The sequence below is a fragment of the Ranitomeya variabilis genome, chromosome 2, assembly GCF_051348905.1.
Source record: "Ranitomeya variabilis isolate aRanVar5 chromosome 2, aRanVar5.hap1, whole genome shotgun sequence".
NCBI lineage: Eukaryota > Metazoa > Chordata > Amphibia > Anura > Dendrobatidae > Ranitomeya > Ranitomeya variabilis.
In genome coordinates this window covers 576146685-576168646 of record NC_135233.1, presented here as the reverse complement: position 1 = coordinate 576168646, position 21962 = coordinate 576146685, and the positions used below count along the sequence as shown (strand labels likewise).

The window sequence follows — 21962 nt, the reverse complement described above, 5'->3', positions numbered from 1 at the left end:
AAGTTTATTGCAGAACCAATATTGTTTTTATTTAACAAATATTTAGCCTTCCCCAAAAAACTATAATTTAGATATAAAATAGTAAAAAACAAGTAATTTGAAAAATAGGTGGTCGAAAGTCAGTGCCGGTGCTCTGGTTGTGCCCTGCACTTCCCTTCTCATTTTTCTCATTAACCCAAGCAGCAAAGAATAAAAAACAAAAATGCAAGATTGCCCATTAAAATGATTCAGTTGCTCTGCCTCTTACCTCATAGTAAATTGCACTGTAATTGACATTCCCACTGACCACAGTTTTAGGTCTGACTATGATATTTTTCAGGTCCCAGTCACCTTTGCTAACAAAGAGTTTAAGTGAAGCGCTGAACACCTCCGAGGAACTTGCATTCGTTACCATGATGATATCTTGAACTGTAAAGTAGAAATAAGGTTGTCAAAATACTTGTAGCGTTCCCAGCTTTGATTGCCAACAGAGAATTGTGTCAATCAAAATCTGTATGAGACGAGTCAGGCCACATTCACATCACAATATTTTGGATCAATACGTGCAAACAAAAAATACAAAAGTTGGTCAAAAACAAAAAAAAACAAATGTTCCGATTTTAGTTTGCTGTTAACAGTCCTGAACTTTCCCGGACTGTCATGATTTTTTTAAATAGAATCTTGTCAAATTTCGGGTGGTATACTTCTGTAGAGAGCATGGCTTCCATAACTAGGATGATCACAAAAGGTCCTGCTTTGGTGTGGGCATTCCTGTGCTGGTGGGAGAGTTCCGAGGTGGGGCTTAAACATCCTTACGCGTATATAAATTTCACACGCCCTCTGCTTAGCCCCCAAAATACCATTTATTATCCCCCTTAAGGCACTGTCCAAAAAGATGGGAGTCACTGGTCAAAAAGCACAACTGATCTGGAAGTAAAGCAGGTGCATGCGCAATACAGTACTTTACTCTTATCTAGGCAGGGAAGAGGGAAGTATGCCTGGGCAGGAGCGATACTGGGGACACTGTGTGTATGACATATGATGCGTCATCCACAAGAAGCAGGGAAAGACGATGGCGATTTAGAGAGAAGGCAATAAAGTAAGGCCCGTGACCCCCATCTGATGAGACTGCACTATATGGGGGAACAATAAAAGGTATTTTTTTGGCTACGGAAAGGACATGTTTGACTTATATGCAGCTTGTTAGACTGTTGTAAAAGAGGCAGTAAAGGTGGTGACCGCAGTTTATATTGGGAGAACCTGTTGGCAAGTTCCCTTTAACATCCAGGAGCTTAAGACTATCATATAATTCTATGACCAGCACAGAAAACAGCTGATTATGTAGGAGAAAGCTGAAGTCTGGCAGCCATTGGACCCTGTGGAGGGCAAATGTAATATTGACTGGTGGCCACTAAGATCATAGCTTATACATGTAACATAAGGAAGGTTTGAGTTTACCAAAGGGGTTGTTGATTCTGGTTTATAGAGGGGACCCAAGTTGAGGATACTCTTTATAATGTCCACATGATTGAATTTAAAATTCAAAATTGCAAAAAGGAAAATGGAAAATGGACCAATGCAAAATTTTAGGTGCCCTTGGAGATTTGTGTGCTCAGATAACATTGACCAAGGTTTAAAAACCATAATTAGTCTGTTAGGATATGGTTTGTTCACTATCGTGAAGGCCAGGTGATGTGAATTTCCCAGCTTTATAATAATCCAGCCTCCTCTAACCTTGTGCTAAAAACCACAGCCATCGGTTCTTCTAAGCAGATGCCTGGCACTCTGAAAATGAAAATGTTGGAGACCCACAAACCAGGAGAAGGTTATAAGAAGATAGCAAAACGTTTTCAAGTCGTCCTTTCCTCAGTTTGAAATGTAAATAAGAAATGGGAGTTAACAGGAACAGTGGAGGTCAACATAAAGTCTGGAAAATCGAGCAAAATTTCAGTAAGAGATGCTCGTAGGATTGCTAGAGAGCCAAATCAGAGCCCCTGCTTGACTGCAAAAGGACTTCAGAAAGATTTAGCAGACTCTGGAGTTGTGATACATTGCTCTACTGTTCAGAAACACCTGCATAAATATGGCCTTCATGGAAGACTCATCAAAGAAAGCCTGTCCTGCGTCATAAGCATTAAATTCAGTGTCAGAAGCATGAAAAAGAACATCTAAACAAGCCTGATACATTTTGGAAACAAGTCCTTGGAGAGGTTAAAATAGAATTCTTTTGCCATAATAATCAAAGATAAGTGTGGAGAAAAAAGGGCCCAGAATTTCAAAAAAAGAACGTCACGCCCACCATTAAGCATGGGGGTGGATTACTCATGCTTTGGGGTTGTGTTGCAGCCAATGGCACAGGGAATATTTCATGAGTAGAGGGAAGAATGGATTCAATGAAATATGAACAAATTCTTGATGCAAGCACCATTTGTAAAAAAGCTGAAGTTGAAGAGGATGGATTCTACAAATGGATAACAATTCTAAACATATGTAAAAATCCACAATAGACGACCTCAAAAGACGCAAGCTGAAGGTTTTACAATGGCCCTCATAATCCGCTGATCTGAACATTATTGAAAATCTGTGGCTAGACCTCAAAATAGCAGTGCATGTAAGACGACCCAGGAATCTCACAGAACTGGAAGAATTTTCCAAGAAAGAATGGATGAAAAGTCCTTGAAGAAGAATTGAAAAACTCTTGGCTGGCTAGAAAAAGCATTTGCAAATTGTGATGCTTGCAAAAAGGGTGTGCTACATGGCACTAACCATGAAATGTGCCCAAACTTTTGCATTGACCCATTTTCCTTTTTGTAATTTTTAAAATGTAGAAAATTCCCAAATATGCAAAGGTAATGTGTCATCTTTAACTTTAGGCCTCTTAGAGATAATATAATCTTCAACTTAAGGGTATGTGCACACGTTGCAGATTTCCTGCGAAGCCGCAGCGTTTTTTTCCACGCAGAAACGCTGCAGATCCGCCAGTGATTTACAGTACAATGTAAATCAATGGGGGAAAAAAATGCTGTGCTAATGGTGCAGAAAGTTCCGCACTGAGAAACGCACCAGATTAAAAAAAGAACCATGTCAATTCTTTTTGCGGATCTGCATTGTTTCTGCACCCATTGACTTCCATTGATTGTCAAATCTTCAGCAAAACCGCAGGATCTGCAGTTTTGCTATGGATGTGGGTGCGAGCAATGCTGCAGATCGGGAGGGGGAAGTTTGTGGGCAGAGTGTTGGTGGAGACTATGTGTGTGGGCTGAGACTGTGTGTGTGTAGAGAAGATGTGTGTGTCTGTGTGCGGGTGTTTGTGGGGCTGTGTGTGTGTCTGTGCGGGGGTCTGCGGAGCTGTGCGGGGATCTGCGGGGCTGTGTGGGTGTCTGTGGGGCTGTGCGGGTGTCTGTGGGGCTGTGTGTGTCTGTGTGTGGGGTCTGTGGTGGTCTGCAGGGCTGTGTGTGTGTCTGTGTGCGGGGGTTTGCGGGGCTGTGTGGGGAGCACGTGGCTGTACGGGGGTCTGTGGGGCTGTGTGTGTCTGTGTGTGTGGGTTTGTGCAGGGCTGTGTGTCGGTGCCGGGCTGTGTGTGTGTATGTAGGCAGGCATTGTCCGATGAGACTTCTAGTCCCATCCGGCTATGCCTGCTACAGTGACAAGTAGCCAGATGATGGGACAGTATAGTCCCATCATCCGGCTACTGTGTTCAAGTGTAAAAAGAAAAATATGCCACCACTACAGGGCAGTGGGAAGAGGGAGGCTAAGTGCCGGAATTGGTGCATCTTACCGATGCGTCATTCTGGGGCGGCTGGGTGCTGGGGGGGGGGGCAATATCCATGGCCCCTCTCTAGGCTATGAATATCAGCCCGCACCTGTCTGCATAGTCTTTCTGGCTATAATGTCCATGTCCCTTTTTTTGGGATCCCTCGATTTTAATAGCCAGTAAAGGGTACGCTGACAGCTGCGGGCTGATATTCATAGCCCAGGAAGATCCATGGGTATTACCCGCTTCCCAGGCTATAAACATCGGCCCCCAGTTGCTAGCTTTCCAACTCTGGACTTGAAAATTGCACATGACCCTTCCGCTATTTTTTATTTCCATTTTTTTTTAAATTAAACAGATATTGCGTTTAAGGCCGGGGTCACACTTGTGAGAATCTCGCACGAGTCTCGCACCTCAATACCCGGCACTGCCGCCGGCACTCGGGACCGGAGTGTGCAGCTGCATGTATTTCTATGTAACTGAACGCTCTGGTCCCATTGCCGGCAGCAGTGCTGGGTATTGAGGTGCGAGACTCATGCGAGTTTCTCGTAAAGTGTGACCCCGACCTAACACAGATTTTTTTCTATCTATAGATAGATCTTTCTATCTATAGATCTATATATCTATCTTTATCTATCTATAGATGTATCTGTCTATCTATCTATCTATCTATCTATCTATCTATCTCATTCTATCTATCTGTCTATCTGTGTGTGTAATGGAGTGTGGGATGGACAAATGTTAAAGAGGAGGTTGGACCAGAAATGGCATCACAATTTTTTTTTTTTCAATAACACATCTTTATTTAGCTTTCAAAAGCGCATACAAATCTGCGTGCATATAGCCTAACTGTTCAAAATAACAGTAATTTTAACCAGGGGTGCCCCAACCTTTACATGCCACTGTATGTGTATATACACTCACCGGCCACTTTATTAGGTACACCTGTCCAACTTCTTGTTAACACTTAATTTCTAATCAGCCAATCACATGGCGGCAACTCAGTGCATTTAGGCATGTAGACATGGTCAAGACAATCTCCTGCAGTTCAAACCGAGCATCAGTATGGGGAAGAAAGGTGATTTGAGTGCCTTTGAACGTGGCATGGTTGTTGGTACCAGAAGGGCTGGTCTGAGTATTTCAGAAACTGCTGATCTACTGGGATTTTCACGCACAACCATCTCTAGGGTTTACAGAGAATGGTCCGAAAAAGAAAAAAAATCCAGTGAGCGGCAGTTCTGTGGGCGGAAATGCCTTGTTGATGCCAGAGGTCAGAGGAGAATGGGCAGACTGGTTCGAGCTGATAGAAAGGCAACAGTGACTCAAATCGCCACCCGTTACAACCAAGGTAGGCCTAAGAGCATCTCTGAACGCACAGTGCGTCGAACTTTGAGGCAGATGGGCTACAGCAGCAGAAGACCACACCGGGTACCACTCCTTTCAGCTAAGAACAGGAAACTGAGGCTACAATTTGTACAAGCTCATCGAAATTGGACAGTAGAAGATTGGAAAAACGTTGCTTGGTCTGATGAGTCTCGATTTCTGCTGCGACATTCGGATGGTAGGGTCAGAATTTGGCGTAAACAACATGAAAGCATGGATCCATCCTGCCTTGTATGGAGCATCTTTGGGATGTGCAGCCGACAAATCTGCGGCAACTGTGTGATGCCATCATGTCAATATGGACCAAAATCTCTGAGGAATGCTTCCAGCACCTTGTTGAATCTATGCCACGAAGAATTGAGGCAGTTCTGAAGGCAAAAGGGGGTCCAACCCGTTACTAGCATGGTGTACCTAATAAAGTGGCCGGTGAGTGTATATATATATATATATATATATATATATATATATATATATATATATATATATTTTAATCCTTTAAACTTAACAAGAGCACGATGCCCAATAATTGACATAACGTCACCAATTTCGTATAAAAGATTACATTTTATTGACGTGATACAATATAATAAGGACAACAATAATTACATGAATATATCATGAGGGTTGATGAATGATAAGGTCGACACAACCAGTCAAATAAACCCACATAAAAAATGTACAGGTGTACCACTATACAGCACAAAATGTTATGCAGAGTAAAATGGGGCATACAAAACTAGTTAGGGGTGGGTGAGATAGCCCATGAAGACCATAATATGGTTCTACTTAACAAGTAACCGGCTAATCCACCCTAAGACTTCCCTCCCATATTGCACGCAGCCCAATTGAGTTAGAAAAATACACATCAGTGAACATGTGCCGTCAGTGTTGCTTACCCATGTGTGGTTCCTTGCTGATTAGTCCACCACGAGCCACAATATATCTATATAGGTAGGTAGAAAAAGAGGAACAGCACCAGAAAAAAACCCTTAAAGGGTGCACGCTTTCCTGACCAGCATTCCAATGGCCTTTCAGACAGTAAACAAAAAGGGAAAAAGCACAAAAAGATGTGAAAAAGAGGACTTTAACGCCCTGTGGCGTGGCAACGTTTCGGATAAAACAAACCCTTTCTCAAGCTGAAACGTTGCCACGCCACAGGGCATTAAAGTCCTCTTTATTACATCTTTTTGTGCTGTTTCCCTTTTTGTTTAAAAAAAAATAAAATAAAAAAAAAAATATATATATATATCTAATATATAATTGCCTAGAATACTACTTCCTGCAATTTGTGCCAACTTCCGTGGCTTTGTCCGGAGCTAATGTCCGGAGATAATGTTCGGAGCTAATGTCCGGAGCTAATGTCCGGAGATTAATTGCCTAGAATACTACTTCCTGCAATTTGTGCCAACTTCCGTGGCTTTGTCCGGAGCTAATGTCCAGAGATAATGTCCGGAGCTAATGTCCGGAGCTAATGTCCGAAGCTAATGTCCGGAGCTAATGTCCGGAGATAAGTGACGTCACCAGTGTCCTACACCCAGGCAGAGCACAGGGGCCCCAGGCAACATATGGGGCCCCAGGCAGAGCACAGTGGCCCCAGGCAGAGCACAGGGGCCCCAGGCAGCATATGGGGCCCCAGGCAGAGCACAGTGGTCCCAGGTAGAGCACAGGGGCCCCAGGCAGCCTATGGGGCCCCAGGCAGAGCACAGGGGCCCCAGGCAGCATATGGGGCCCCAGGCAGAGCACAGGGGCCCCAGGCAGCATATGGGGCCCCAGGCAGAGCACAGTGGCCCCAGGCAGAGCACAGGGGCCCCAGGCAGCATATGGGGCCCCAGGCAGAGCACAGTAATCCCAGGCAGAGCACAGGGGCCCCAGGCAGCCTATGGGGCCCCAGGCAGAGCACAGTAGCCCCAGGCAGAACATGGGGCCCCAGGCAGAGCACAGGGGCCCCAGGCAGCATATGGGGCCCCAGGCAGAGCACAGGGGCCCCAGGCAGCATATGGGGGCCCAGGCAGAGCACAGTGGCCCCAGGCAGAGCACAGGGGCCCCAGGCAGAGCACAGGGGCCCCAAGCAGCATATGGGGCCCCAGGCAGAGCACAGGGGCCCCAGGCAGCATATGGGGCCCCAGGCAGAGCACAGTGGCCCCAGGCAGAGCACAGGGGCCCCAGGCAGCATATGGGGCCCCAGGCAGAGCACAGTAGTCCCAGGCAGAGCACAGGGGCCCCAGGCAGCATATGGGGCCCCAGGCAGAGCACAGGGGCCCCAGGCAGCATATGGGGCCCCAGGCAGAGCACAGTGGTCCCAGGCAGAGCACAGGGGCCCCAGGCAGCATATGGGGCCCAAGGCAGAGCACAGGGGCCCCAGGCAGAGCACAGGGGCCCCAGGCAGCCTATGGGGCCCCAGGCAGAGCACAGTGGCCCCAGGCAGAACATGGGGCCCCAGGCAGAGCACAGGGGCCCCAGGCAGCATATGGGGCCCCAGGCAGAGCACAGGGGCCCCAGGCAGCATATGGGGCCCAAGGCAGAGCACAGTGGCCCCAGGCAGAGCACAGGGGCCCCAGGCAGAACATGGGGCCCCAGGCAGAGCACAGGGGCCCCAGGCAGAGCACAGGGGCCCCAGGCAGCATATGGGGCCCCAGGCAGAGCACAGGGGCCCCAGGCAGCATATGGGGCCCCAGGCAGAGCACAGGGGCCCCAGGCAGAGCAAAGGGGCCCCAGGCAGCATATGGGGCCCCAGGCAGAGCACAGTGGCCCCAGGCAGAGCACAGGGGCCCCAGGCAGCATATGGGGCCCCAGGCAGAGCACAGGGGCCCCAGGCAGCATATGGGGCCCCAGGCAGAGCACAGTGGCCCCAGGCAGAACATGGGGCCCCAGGCAGAGCACAGGGGCCCCAGGCAGAGCACAGGGGCCCCAGGCAGCATATGGGGCCCCAGGCAGAGCACAGGGGCCCCAGGCAGCATATGGGGCCCCAGGCAGAGCACAGTGGCCCCAGGCAGAGCACAGGGGCCCCAGGCAGAGCACAGGGGCCCCAGGCAGCATATGGGGCCCCAGGCAGAGCACAGTGGTCCCAGGTAGAGCACAGGGGCCCCAGGCAGCCTATGGGGCCCCAGGCAGAGCACAGGGGCCCCAGGCAGCATATGGGGCCCCAGGCAGAGCACAGGGGCCCCAGGCAGCATATGGGGCCCCAGGCAGAGCACAGTGGCCCCAGGCAAAGCACAGGGGCCCCAGGCAGAACATGGGGCCCCAGGCAGAGCACAGGGGCCCCAGGCAGAGCACAGGGGCCCCAGGCAGCATATGGGGCCCCAGGCAGAGCACAGCGATATTTTGGACCACTGTGCGGTGTTTCAGACCCCCTGTGTGATGTCTGGGGCCCTGTTCTTAAGTATATTAAAGATTAAAGTAACGTATATTAAAGTATATTATAGATCAAATTTGACACGTTTATGAGCACCATTGAGTGATATACTCAAGAATGACATAATTTTTCAACATTTTATGGTTTCAAACTGTAAACACTCAGAGTTTTTTTTATTTCAACCAGAAAACCTTAACGGTTCATAAAAAACTTGACTGTTCAGGATATGATAAAAGTCATAGTATTCTGAATCTTTAACTTATAAAGATACTTTTACATGGGGTGATTATTGGTTCCAGAGAGGCTTTCGGCCAATAATCGTACACATGGCTGGTGACAGGACAATACAATATAAACGTTCAAAGGTAAACACTGATAACATTAAAATCTAATATATAATTGCCTAGAATACTACTTCCGGCAATTTGTGCCAACTTCCGTGGCTTTGTCCGGAGATAATGTCCGGAGATAAGTGACGTCACCAGCGTCCTACACCCGCTCAGGGTGGACAAAGATATATGCCTTCGTGGTGCGCGGCACTTTTCTGATTGGTTGCCGCCTGCCGCGAGCGACCAATCAGAAATGTGCCGTACTGTGACACACTCCGCCCGCTATTTTGGTGTGATTTTTGAATGTTTACCTCACAGCAAGTTTCTACTGCGTGGAGGCGGTCCCAGTGACGTCGCTCTTCAAGCTCCTGCCGAATTTCGTCAAAAAAATGATAATACCATTTACCAAAACTATATATATTTAGTTGTGAAGTGGTTCAGTGACATTTTCACACCAATTTTGAACTTTTGTTTGGTGTTTTCTCCATATACTGCCTATTATTCACTGACTGTTATACTGAGAGACTGCCGTTTATTAACCTCTTCTTTGCCACACTGGGTATATTGCTCTATTATTTGCCACATAAGGACATTGTCCATTATTGCCCAGCAATTTCTCTGCAATATAAACTGCCTATTTATTAATATCTGTATTCCTGCAAAGAACTATTGCCTATTATTAACTGGCTATTTTCCTACTACCTGACACTGCCTCTTATTAACCTGTTGTTTGCCACCACCACGCTTAAAGCTGTTTAGCTTAGCCAACATGAGCTCTAATAGTAAGGATACTAATGACACAGAGCCCAAAGCTGCTGATGGCGCACGTAAGATTAGGTCTGATATAAAGTATACTAATAATGCAGAGCAAAAAGACGCCGATGCCGCACGTAAGCGTAAACAGCGTGCTAACAAGAGTACATAGGATAGATGCAAGCGCCTGGACACTGTTAAGTATAGTAATGACACAGAGTCCAAAGCTGCTGATGGCGCACGTAAGATCAGGTCTGATATAAAGTATGGTAATGATGCAGAGCGAAAAGCCGCCGATGCCGCACGTAAGCGTAAACAGCGTGTTAACAAGAGTACAGAGGATAGATGCAAGTGCCTGGATACTGTTAAGTATACTAATGACACAGAGCCCAAAGCTGCTGATGGCGCACGTAAGATCAGGTGTGATATAAAGTATGGTAATGATGCAGAGCGAAAAGCCGCCGATGCCGCACGTAAGCGCAAACAGCGTGTTAACAAGAGTACAGAGGATAGATGCAAGCGCCTGGATACTGATAAGTATACTAATGACACAGAGTCTAAAGCTGCTGATGGCGCACGTAAGATCAGGTCTGATATAAAGTATGGTAATGATGCAGAGCGAAAAGCCGCCGATGCCACACGTAAGCGCAAACAGCGTGTTAACATGAGTACAGAGGATAGATGCAAGCGCCTGGATACTGTTAAGTATACTAATGACACAGAGTGTAAAGCTGCTGATGGCGCACGTAAGATCAGGTCTGATATAAAGTATGGTAATGATGCAGAGCGAAAAGCCGCCGATGCCACACGTAAGCGCAAACAGCGTGTTAACAAGAGTACAGAGGATAGATGCAAGCGCCTGGATACTGTTAAGTATACTAATGACACAGAGTCCAAAGCTGCTGATGGCGCACGTAAGATCAGGTCTGATATAAAGTATGGTAATGATGCAGAGCGAAAAGCCGCCGATGCCGCACGTAAGCGTAAACAGCGTGTTAACAAGAGTACAGAGGATAGATGCAAGTGCCTGGATACTGTTAAGTATAGTAATGACACAGAGCCCAAAGCTGCTGATGGCGCACGTAAGATCAGGTGTGATATAAAGTATGGTAATGATGCAGAGCGAAAAGCCGCCGATGCCGCACGTAAGCGCAAACAGCGTGTTAACAAGAGTACAGAGGATAGATGCAAGCGCCTGGATACTGTTAAGTATACTAATGACACAGAGTGTAAAGCTGCTGATGGCGCACGTAAGATCAGGTCTGATATAAAGTATGGTAATGATGCAGAGCGAAAAGCCGCCGATGCCACACGTAAGCGCAAACAGCGTGTTAACAAGAGTACAGAGGATAGATGCAAGCGCCTGGATACTGTTAAGTATACTAATGACACAGAGTCCAAAGCTGCTGATGGCGCACGTAAGATCAGGTCTGATATAAAGTATGGTAATGATGCAGAGCGAAAAGCCGCCGATGCTGCACGTAAGCGCAAACAGCGTGCTAACAAGAGTACAGAGGAGAGATGCAAGCGCCTCGACACTGTTAAGTATACTAATGACACAGAGCCCAAAGCTGCTGATGGCGCACGTAACATCAGGTCTGATAATAAGTATACCAATGACGCAGAGCGAAAAGCCGCCGATGCTGCACGTAAGCGTAAACAGCGTGCTAACAAGAGTACAGAGGATAGATGCAAGCGCCTGGACACTGTTAAGTATACTAATGACACAGAGCCCAAAGCTGCTGATGGCGCACGTAACATCAGGTCTGATAATAAGTATACCAATGACGCACAGCGAAAAGACACCGATGCTGCACGTAAGCGCAAACAGCGTGCTAACAAGAGTACAGAGGATAGATGCAAGCGCCTGGACACTGTTAAGTATACTAATGACACAGAGCCCAAAGCTGCTGATGGCGCACGTAACATCAGGTCTGATAATAAGTATACCAATGACGCAGAGCGAAAAGCCGCCGATGCCGCACGTAAGCGCAAACAGCGTGCTAACGAGACTACAGAGGACAGACAGAAGCGCTTGGACACTGTTAATGCTGCTTGCAATAAACGCATTACTAATGAGTCTTTTGAGGACAAAACTAATCGATTAAGTAATAAAGCTGCTGCTGCACGCTCTCAATGTTGCAAACATAATATTTCCACGTCCTCAGTCATAGATTCTGCCCACAATACAGCTTCTTTGTCTCCATTCATAGAATGTGTGCAGCCTGAAGCTCATTTAACCGTTGGTAAATCTGCATGTAAGCGCAAACACTGTCCTACTTACACTCCAAATGATAAACGCCGTCGCCTGTACACCGTTAAGTCTACTTATAAGACATGCTTCACACCTGACTCTTCTAAGGCAACAAACAAACCATTACCAAATGCAGCTGGTGCACGCCGTGAACGGCGCAAAAAAACCGCTTGCACCTCCATATTAATAAACCCTGACCACGATACACCTTCCAACTCCTCAGTGATTGAATCTGTGGACAGTGAAGATCCTCTACCAGGTCCACGCTTTATACAGGTCCTTCTCAAAAAATTAGCATATAGTGTTAAATTTCATTATTTACCATAATGTAATGATTACAATTAAACTTTCATATATTATAGATTCATTATCCACCAACTGAAATTTGTCAGGTCTTTTATTGTTTTAATACTGATGATTTTGGCATACAACTCCTGAAAACCCAAAAAACCTGTCTCAATAAATTAGCATATCAAGAAAAGGTTCTCTAAACGACCTATTACCCAAATCTTCTGAATCAACTAATTAACTCTAAACACATGCAAAAGATACCTGAGGCTTTTAAAAACTCCCTGCCTGGTTCATTACTCAAAACCCCCGTCATGGGTAAGACTAGCGACCTGACAGATGTCAAGAAGGCCATCATTGACACCGTCAAGCAAGAGGGTAAAACCCAGAAAGAAATTTCTCAACAAATAGGCTGTTCCCAGAGTGCTGTATCAAGGCACCTCAATGGTAAGTCTGTTGGAAGGAAACAATGTGGCAGAAAACGCGGTACAACGAGAAGAGGTGACCGGACCCTGAGGAAGATTGTGGAGAAGGACCGATTCCAGACCTTGGGGAACCTGAGGAAGCAGTGGACTGAGTCTGGTGTGGAAACATCCAGAGCCACCGTGCACAGGCGTGTGCAGGAAATGGGCTACAGGTGCCGCATTCCCCAGGTAAAGCCACTTTTGAACCATAAACAGCGGCAGAAGCGCCTGACCTGGGCTACAGAGAAGCAGCACTGGACTGTTGCTAAGTGGTCCCAAGTACTTTTTTCTGATGAAAGCAAATTTTGCATGTCATTCGGAAATCAAGGTGCCAGAGTCTGGAGGAAGACTGGGGAGAAGGAAATGCCAAAATGCCTGAAGTCCAGTGTCAAGTACCCACAGTCAGTGATGGTGTGGGGTGCCATGTCAGCTGCTGGTGTTGGTCCACTGTGTTTCATCAAGGGCAGGGTCAATGCAGCTGAAATGCTTTATGGAGATGAAGATTTCATTTTCCAGCACGACCTGGCACCTGCTCACAGTGCCAAAACCACTGGTAAATGGTTTACTGACCATGGTATTACTGTGCTCAATTGGCCTGCCAACTCTCCTGACCTGAACCCCATAGAGAATCTGTGGGATATTGTGAAGAGAAAGTTGAGAGACGCAAGACCCAACACTCTGGATGAGCTTAAGGCCGCTATTGAAGCATCCTGGGCCTCCATAACATCTCAGCAGTGTCACAGGCTGATTGCCTCCATGCCACGCCGCATTGAAGCAGTCATTTCTGCCAAAGGATTCCCGACCAAGTATTGAGTGCATAACTGAACATTATTATTTGATGTTTTTTTTGTTTGTTATTAAAAAACACTTTTATTTGATTGGACGGGTGAAATATGCTAATTTATTGAGACAGGTTTTTTGGGTTATCAGGAGTTGTATGCCAAAATCATCAGTATTAAAACAATAAAAGACCTGACAAATTTCAGTTGGTGGATAATGAATCTATAATATATGAAAGTTTAATTGTAATCATTACATTATGGTAAATAATGAAATTTAACACTATATGCTAATTTTTTGAGAAGGACCTGTATATGTTGGCTTAAAGAAACATTCCAATGCTCCGTTACCACAACCTGTACCTCAACATCCTACAGGTTTTACTAATGATGACAGTACCATAGTAGAACACTCCTGTGGTCCTATGAACTATTTATGTGAACATTGTCAAGCATTACATTTTAATGCTGAGATACCAGCAGATAAAAATTTTACTCTGTGTTGTCACAAGAGTAAAGTGCATATACCTATACCCCAATATCCCGAGGTCTTTAAACGATTGCTGACAGGGGAGAGTGAGTTCAGTAAGAATCTCATGGAAAATATTCGTAGTATTAACAGCTCATTTGCTTTCGCCTCCATGGGTGCCAATATATCCCCTCCACCTGGACATGGCCCTTACTGTTTCCGTATACATGGACAAATATATCATCGTACTGGAACCCTACATCCCAGTGATGATCAAGTTCCAGCTTATGCCCAACTGTATATTTTGGATACCGCTACCGCGAATGAACAACGTTTAAACTGTGAACAAAATCAAAAATGTCATCCCACTTTGATGAGTATAATTGCTCTTCAGTTAGACAATGTGAATCCCTTTGTTGCTGCCTACAAAATGTTACGAGATGTGGAACATGAAGAACATCTTAAAGCTGAAGCTAATGGCACTCTCATGCCAAATATCATCATGGCCCTTAAACAAGATCGGAATCAAGACCCTCGCCGATATAATAATCCAACTGTCAATGAAGTTGCTGTCGTATTTGAAAATGACAATGGAGAGCCACCATTTAATCGTGATATTTTAATACATTTACAACCGGACCCCAAAAATCCTTTGGCGCCAAGAACACAACAGGTCAGCATTCTACACAGTAATTTAGATGCTTTACTCTATCCTTTATTTTTCCCTTACGGAGACCAGGGCTGGCATGATGGCCTCAAGCAACAAGGGCAAAGTCCACGCAGAGTTACACAACTGCAATATTACTGCTATGTGCTGTCTGTCCGTAATCAGTTTAATCCACTCCTGAATGGTGGCAAACTCACTCAGCAGTACTTAGTGGATGCTTATGTGAAAATCGAGGCAAATCGCCTAAATTATATCCGTCAACACCAAAAGGATTTGAAAGTAGAGGATTATTGTGTACTCCAGGAACATCTCCAGAAAAAATCCATTGAGAAGGGCATCCCCATTGGAAAAACGGTAATTTTACCATCTTCGTTTGAAGGCAGTCCCAGGAATATGCAGCAGCGGTACCAGGATGCCATGGCTATTGTGACTAAATATGGTCATCCTGATCTATTCATCACCATGACCTGTAATCGAAAATGGAATGAGATTACTGAGAATTTGGAACCTTGGCAGCGTGTGGAACATAGACCTGATTTGGTGGCACGTGTTTTCAAAATAAAACTGGAAGCACTCTTAAAAGACATTAACAACGGATTATTTGGGAAAGTTTGCGCTATGGTTCATGTAATTGAATTTCAAACACGTGGCCTTCCACACGCTCACATTTTGATTATTCTGGACAGCAACTCCAAATTAAGGACTGAGGAGGACATAGACAATACAGTGTGGGCTGAAATTCCCAATCCTACCCACTACCGTCAGCTCCATAAAATTGTTCTTCAACATATGATTCATGGTCCGTGTGGAGAACACAACCCAAATTCTCCCTGTATGGATCTGGGGAAGTGTACAAAAGGTTTCCCTAAAGATTTGCAACGAAGAACCATCATAGCTAAGGACGCCTATCCTACTTATCGCAGACACTTTGGCCCATCTTTTCAACACCATTCTAACATGATTGACAATTCGTGGGTGGTTCCATATAATCCGTTCCTGCTATTAAAATACAAGTGCCATATAAATGTCGAAGTTTGTGGTTCCATTCAGGCTGTGAAATATTTATTTAAATACGTCTACAAAGGACATGATAAAGCCAATCTTGAAATCTGCCAGACTAACATCCAACATGATGAAACACACCAATTCATGGATTCAAGATATGTCAGTGCACCAGAGGCAGCTTGGCGAATATTCTCATATCCAATGCATAAACAATCTCATAGCATCATTCGCCTTGCTGTACATCTACCGCATTCTCAGCCACTCTATTTTCATGAGGATGACTCTATTGGAAACATCAAACAAAAGCTCCATCAAAATTCTACACTTATGGCCTACTTCAAGCTTAATCAGAACGACCATCATGCTCATATTTATTTATACCGTGAAATTCCCGAAAACTATGTTTGGAAAGAAGGTTCTTGGGAAGTTAGAAAGCGAGCAGGTGGTTCTGTGATTGGACGAATGTATACTGTCAGTGTGAAAGACCAAGAACGCTACTATTTAAGATTGTTATTGTTACATGTCAAAGGTGCAACCAGTTTTGACAGCATAAAAACTGTACACGGAGTCACACATGAAACCTTCAAAGATGCGGCATTAGCTCTTGGCTTACTATTTGATGATAGTCTGTGGAGAAATACATTACTTGATGCCAGTATTCTCAAAATGCCAGCACAGCTACGTGACATGTTTGCCTACATTTGTATTTTTGGTCCTCCAGCTAAACCTCGGGACTTATGGGATGAATTTAAGGAACACTTTGTAGAAGACTACTGCTATGCATACCACTCCGACACTCTGGAGTGTGTCAATTGTGAAGGCTATGCTATGACAGATGTCCAACATGTTCTTAAAGCTCATGGCAAAACTTATACTGATTTTAATTTGCCACGTCCAGTCAAGAAACAACACCTCCTCCCACAGTATGATAAAGATTATGAGTTATCAGCAGCTGCTGAAATGAAAGCTACTCTAAATGAGGACCAACTTTTTGCTTTTGATGCTATCACTCAAGCTTTAGAAGACACTAATTCTACAGCAAAGTGTTTTTTCCTTGATGGTCCTGGTGGCAGCGGAAAAACGTACCTATATCATCTACTCCTACATCAGCTAAGAGGACAAGGAGACATTGTGTCACCTGCTGCCACTACTGGAATTGCCGCCAACTTGCTACAAGGTGGACGAACCATTTATTCTCTTTATGGGATTCCAATTCCTGTGAATGAAACATCTGTTTCCAGGATTAAGAATGATACCGATGCAGCAAAAGATTTGCACAGCACTAAACTTTTTATTATTGATGAGTGCACAATGCTATCCAAATATGCATTGCATGTCATTGATAGAGTTTTACGTGATGTCATGACAACAAATGTAGCTCACAAAGAAAAAACACCGTTTGGAGGTAAAGTGATTGTTTTTGGAGGCGACTTTAGACAATGTCTTCCGGTCATCCCTCATGGGACAAGAACTGATGTTGTAGAGAGCTGTATAAAATATTCACAACACTGGCAACATTTTACTCGCCTGCCACTTATTAACAACATGCGCTCCATTGATCCTCACTACAGCAGTTGGTTGCTTCAACTGGGAAATGGTGAACTATCTAATGAACATAACCTTGGAGATGATGTAATTGAAATTCCTCCAGACATGGTATGCACTGGCTCTTTAATAATTGAAATTTTTGGAGATAATCTTTGTATTGATGTGAATGACACCGAAAGCATAAATACAGCTGCATCTCATGCAATTTTATGTCCAAAAAATGAGGACGTTGAGAAAGTCAATTCCCAAGTCATGGATTTATTGATAGGTGACTATACTGAATATATCAGTGATGATTCCATCGATCCTGATGAAGCTGATGACCTCGATCAATACCCTCTTGAGTTTTTGAATTCACTAACACCAACTGGAATGCCTTCACATCGGCTGAAACTTAAAATTGGCACCATTGTCATGTTATTACGTAATCTGAACACGAACAAAGGTCTCTGCAATGGTACGCGGCTCATTGTCACTGCCTTACATGCCAATATCATACTGGCTAAAGTAATTAGTGGGTCAGCAGCAGGAAATGTGGTATTAATTCCACGAATTGATTTGTGTCCATCAGAGACTGGATTACCTTTTAAATTAAGACGGAGACAATTTCCCATCAAGCCCGCATTTGCAATGACCATAAATAAATCTCAAGGCCAGACCCTCCATTGAGTTGGCATTTATCTACCAGAACCTGCTTTTGCCCATGGTCAATTGTATGTTGCTTTTTCCAGGGTGAAGCAATTTTGCAATGTGAGGGTTAAAGTGGTTAATACACCACTTCAAGGACAATTATTGGCTGATAGTACTAAAGTCTTCACACGTAATATTATCTACAAAAATATTTTAGTTTAAAGTTACTTTTCTTTTTTTTCATTATTCAGTTTTTCTAATAACATAGACAGCAATAGGCAAATTCTATGTATAGAGATAAGGAAAAAAAACAAAAACAAAAAAAAATTAGTGTAGCCATAGACATATAGATTTTAAGTACTTATGTAGGAAATACGTATATAACATACGTACTCATTAGCATATAGGGTTAATAACTCTATATCATATCTACATAAATTTAGAAATATGATATATCAATACATATTTTTATAGTTAAGTAGAACACACATTAAGTACAAGATGTAAGATGTGTATCATCCAAATGCCTGTATTTGGTGATAGGAACCTGTATTTGAAGCTCCAGCAGTATAGCTGCTGAGAGATTTCATTTTGTTTTTAAAAAGGGTGAGGTTTTTGTGAACAGGTAAGAGACGGGTGGGATGGCTGTTCACACACATCTCTATCTCCAGGTGTGTTCTGTACATAGAAATAGATATATAGATAGGTACATATTTAGATAGATAGGGAAAGAATAGAGATTTTGCTTTCACATCAACATTTTTCTGCTATTTGGAGAATTTATGGTGGAAAAAAGGCTATTTCTGCACTTCCTGCCTAAGGGCTGACCCACGCCACTCTTGCTGTAAGTTGCATGCAATGTATACGGAATTTGTACTTCACTTGCGGCAGGTGCGGCACATGTGGTTTCTGCAGTTTTCGCCACAAAATCTCCACTTACCAGTGTTTTTGTTGTGGCTGCATTTAATGCAATTGTCGAAGCCGCGTTTGCCGCATTTACTGCAATTTAACTCCAAGCTTCATCTACATTGCATGGCACTTGCTGAAAGTGTGTTGTAGGTCAGTTCTTTGGTGCCAAGTGTGGAAGTTGTATTGTTTTTAACATTACTTCTGCAAATATCAGAAACATGCAGATGTGAAAGAGGTTTGAGTATTAAGAAATAGGAATCAGTTAGTTAGGACCCATCAGTTCAAAGGCTACCGTGACGTGGTTGATGGGCATGCTTATATTAGCCCATCGGTGTACTATGAACGTTGATTTCTTAAATTTTACACTTCTGTAAAAATAAACACAAAAAATTTGGATACACAAAAAGGCTTTTATTTCTGTTGTACTTATTAGAATTATTTAAAATGAAGGCTTAGCTAAGCCCAAGAGATGATTAAAAACGTTTCATACCAACCCATCAGATGTAAAATTACTGTGAAAATACCTGATGGGCACACAAGTATGCGCCAGTATGGGTACTAAGAGCTTTTCCACATAATAATGAAATATTTTAACCCCTTAACGACCTTTGACGCATACGCTGCGTCATGAAAGTCGGTGCCAAAACGACCTATGACGCAGCGTATGCGTCATGGAATGATCGCGTCCCTGCAGATCGGGTGAAGGGGTTAACTCCTATTTTACCCGATCTGCAGGGAGAGGGGGAGTGGTGCTTCAGCCCAGGGGGGGTGGCTTCACCCCCCCGTGGCTACGATCGCTCTGATTGGCTGTTGAAAGTGAAACTGCCAATCAGAGCGATTTGTAATATTTCACCTAAAAAACTGGTGAAATATTACAATCCAGCCATGGCCGATGCTGCAATAACATCGGCCATGGCTGGAAATACTAAAGTGCCCCCCCCCACACCCACCGATCGCCCCCCCAGTGCTCCGTTAGTCCTCCGGTCCCCTCCGTCCGCCTGCCGGCTCCCCCGTCCTGCTGTCCGCTCCCTCCTTGCTCAGATCCCCCCCCCCTGTGCTCCGATCACCCCCCCTGTGCTCCGATCCACCACCCCTTCATACTTACCGATCCTCCCGGTGTCCGGCCGTCTCCTCCCTGGGCGCCGCCATCTTGGAAAATGGCGCGCGCATGCTCAGTGCGCCCGCCGAATCTGCCAGTCGGCAGATTCCTTACAGGTACATTTTGATCGCTGTGGTAGGTTCTATCACAGCGATCAAAATAAAAAAAATAATAAATAACCCCCCCCCCTTTATCACCCCCATAGGGACAATAATAAAATAAAGATTTTTTTTTTTTTTTTTTCCACTAGGGTTAGGGTTAGAACTAGGGTTAGAACTAGGGGTAGGGTTAGGGGTAGGGTTAGGGTTACGGGTAGGGTTAGGGGTAGGGTTATGGCATGTGCACACAGAGTGGATCGGCCGCGGATCCGCAGCGGATCGGCCGCGGATCCGCAGCGGATCCGCAGCGGATTGGCAGCGGATTGGCCGCGGATCCGCAGCGGATTGGCAGCGGATTGGCCGCGGATCCGCAGCGGATTGGCCGCTGCGAATTCGAAGCAGTTTTCCATCAGGTTTACAGTACCATGTACACCTAAGGAAAACCAAATCCGCTGTGCCCATGGTGCGGAAAATTCCGTGCAGAAACGCTGCGTTGTATTTTCCGCAGCATGTCAATTCTTTGTGCGGATTCCGCAGCGTTTTACACCTGTTCCTCAATAGGAATCCGCAGGTGAAATCCGCACAAAAAAACACTGGAAATCTGCTGTAAATCCGCAGGTAAAACGCAGTGCCTTTTACCTGCAGATTTTTCAAAAATCGTGCGGAAAAATCTCACACGAATCCGCAACGTGGGCACATAGCCTTAGTGTTAGGGTTGGAATTAGAGTTAGGGTTGGAATTAGGGCTAGGGTTTGAAATAGGGTTAAGATTAGGCTTGTGGTTAGGGTTACGGATAGGGTTAGGGGTGTGTTGGGGTTACAGTTGTGGTTAGGGTTGGGATTAGGGTTACGGTTGGGATTAGGGTTAGGATTAGGGTTGGAATTAGGGTTACGGGTGTGTTGCGGTTAGGGTTGTGGTTAGGGGTGTGTTGGGGTTAGGGTTGTGATTAGGGTTATGGCTACAGTTGGGATTAGGATTAGGGGTGTGTTGGGGTTAGTGTTGAAGTTAGAATTGAGGGGTTTCCACTGTTTAGGCACATCAGGGGTCTCCAAACGCAACATGGCGCCACCATTGATTCCAGCCAATCTTGCGTTCAAAAAGTCAAATGGTGCTCCCGCCCTTCCAAGCCCCGACGTGCGCCCAAACAGTGGTTTACCCCCACATTTGGGGTACCAGCGTACTCAGGACAAACTGGGCAACAACTGTTGGGGTCCAATTTCTCCTGTTACCCTTGCAAAAATAAAAAATTACTTGCTAAAACATAATTTTTGAGGAAAGAACAATTATTTTTTATTTTCACGGCTCTGCGTTATAAACTTCTGTGAAGCACTTGGGGGTTGAAAGTGCTCACCACACATCTAGATAAGTTCCTTCGGGGGTCTAGTTTCCAAAATGGGGTCACTTGTGGGGTGTTTCTACTGTTTAGGCACATCAGGGGCTCTGCAAATGCAATGTGACGCCCGCAGACCATTCCATCAAAGTCTGCATTTCAAATGTCACTACTTCCCTTCCGAGCCCTGACGTGCGCCCAAACAGTGGTTTACCCCCACATATGGGGTATCAGCGTACTCACAACAAACTGGGCAACAAATATTGGGGTCCAAATTCTCCTGTTACCCTTGTGAAAATAAAAAATTGCTTGCTAAAACATCTTTTTTTGAGGAAAGAAAAATGATTGTTTATTTTCACGGCTCTGCGTTGTAAACTTCTGTGAAGCACTTGGGGGTTGAACGTGCTCACCACACATCTAGATAAGTTCCTTGGGGGGTCTAGTTTCCAAAATGGGGTCACTTGTGGGGGGTTTCTACTGTTTAGGCATATCAGGGGCTCTGCAAACGTAACATGATGCCCGCAGACCATTCCATCAAAGTCTGCATTCCAAAACGTCACTACTTCCCTTCCGAGCCCCGGCATGTGCCCAAACAGTGGTTTACCCCCACATATGGGGTATCAGCGTACTCAGGAGAAACTGGACAACAACTTTTGGGGTCCAATTTCTCCTGTTACTCTTGCAAAAATAAAAAATTCTGGGCTAAAAAAATATTTTTGAGGAAAGGAAACACATTTATTATTTTCACGGCTCTGCATTATAAACTTCTGTGAAGCACTTGGGGGTTCAAAGTGCTCACCACACATCTAGATAAGTTCCCTTGGGGGTCTAGTTTCCAAAATGGAGTCACTTGTGGGGAGTTCCTACTGTTT

General features: G+C 45.0%; 1 protein-coding gene across 2 annotated transcripts in view; it reads right to left on the bottom strand.

The window, feature by feature from the left end:
* The window catches only part of LOC143807089 (5-hydroxytryptamine receptor 3A-like), a 57588-nt gene that overhangs the window by 2620 nt on the left and 33006 nt on the right, over positions 1-21962 (bottom strand). For both annotated transcript variants that reach the window (XM_077288296.1, XM_077288297.1), the window contains exon 6: positions 248-408. In XM_077288296.1, the coding sequence (XP_077144411.1) occupies positions 248-408 (161 nt within the window). The remainder of the gene's footprint in view (positions 1-247; positions 409-21962) is intronic.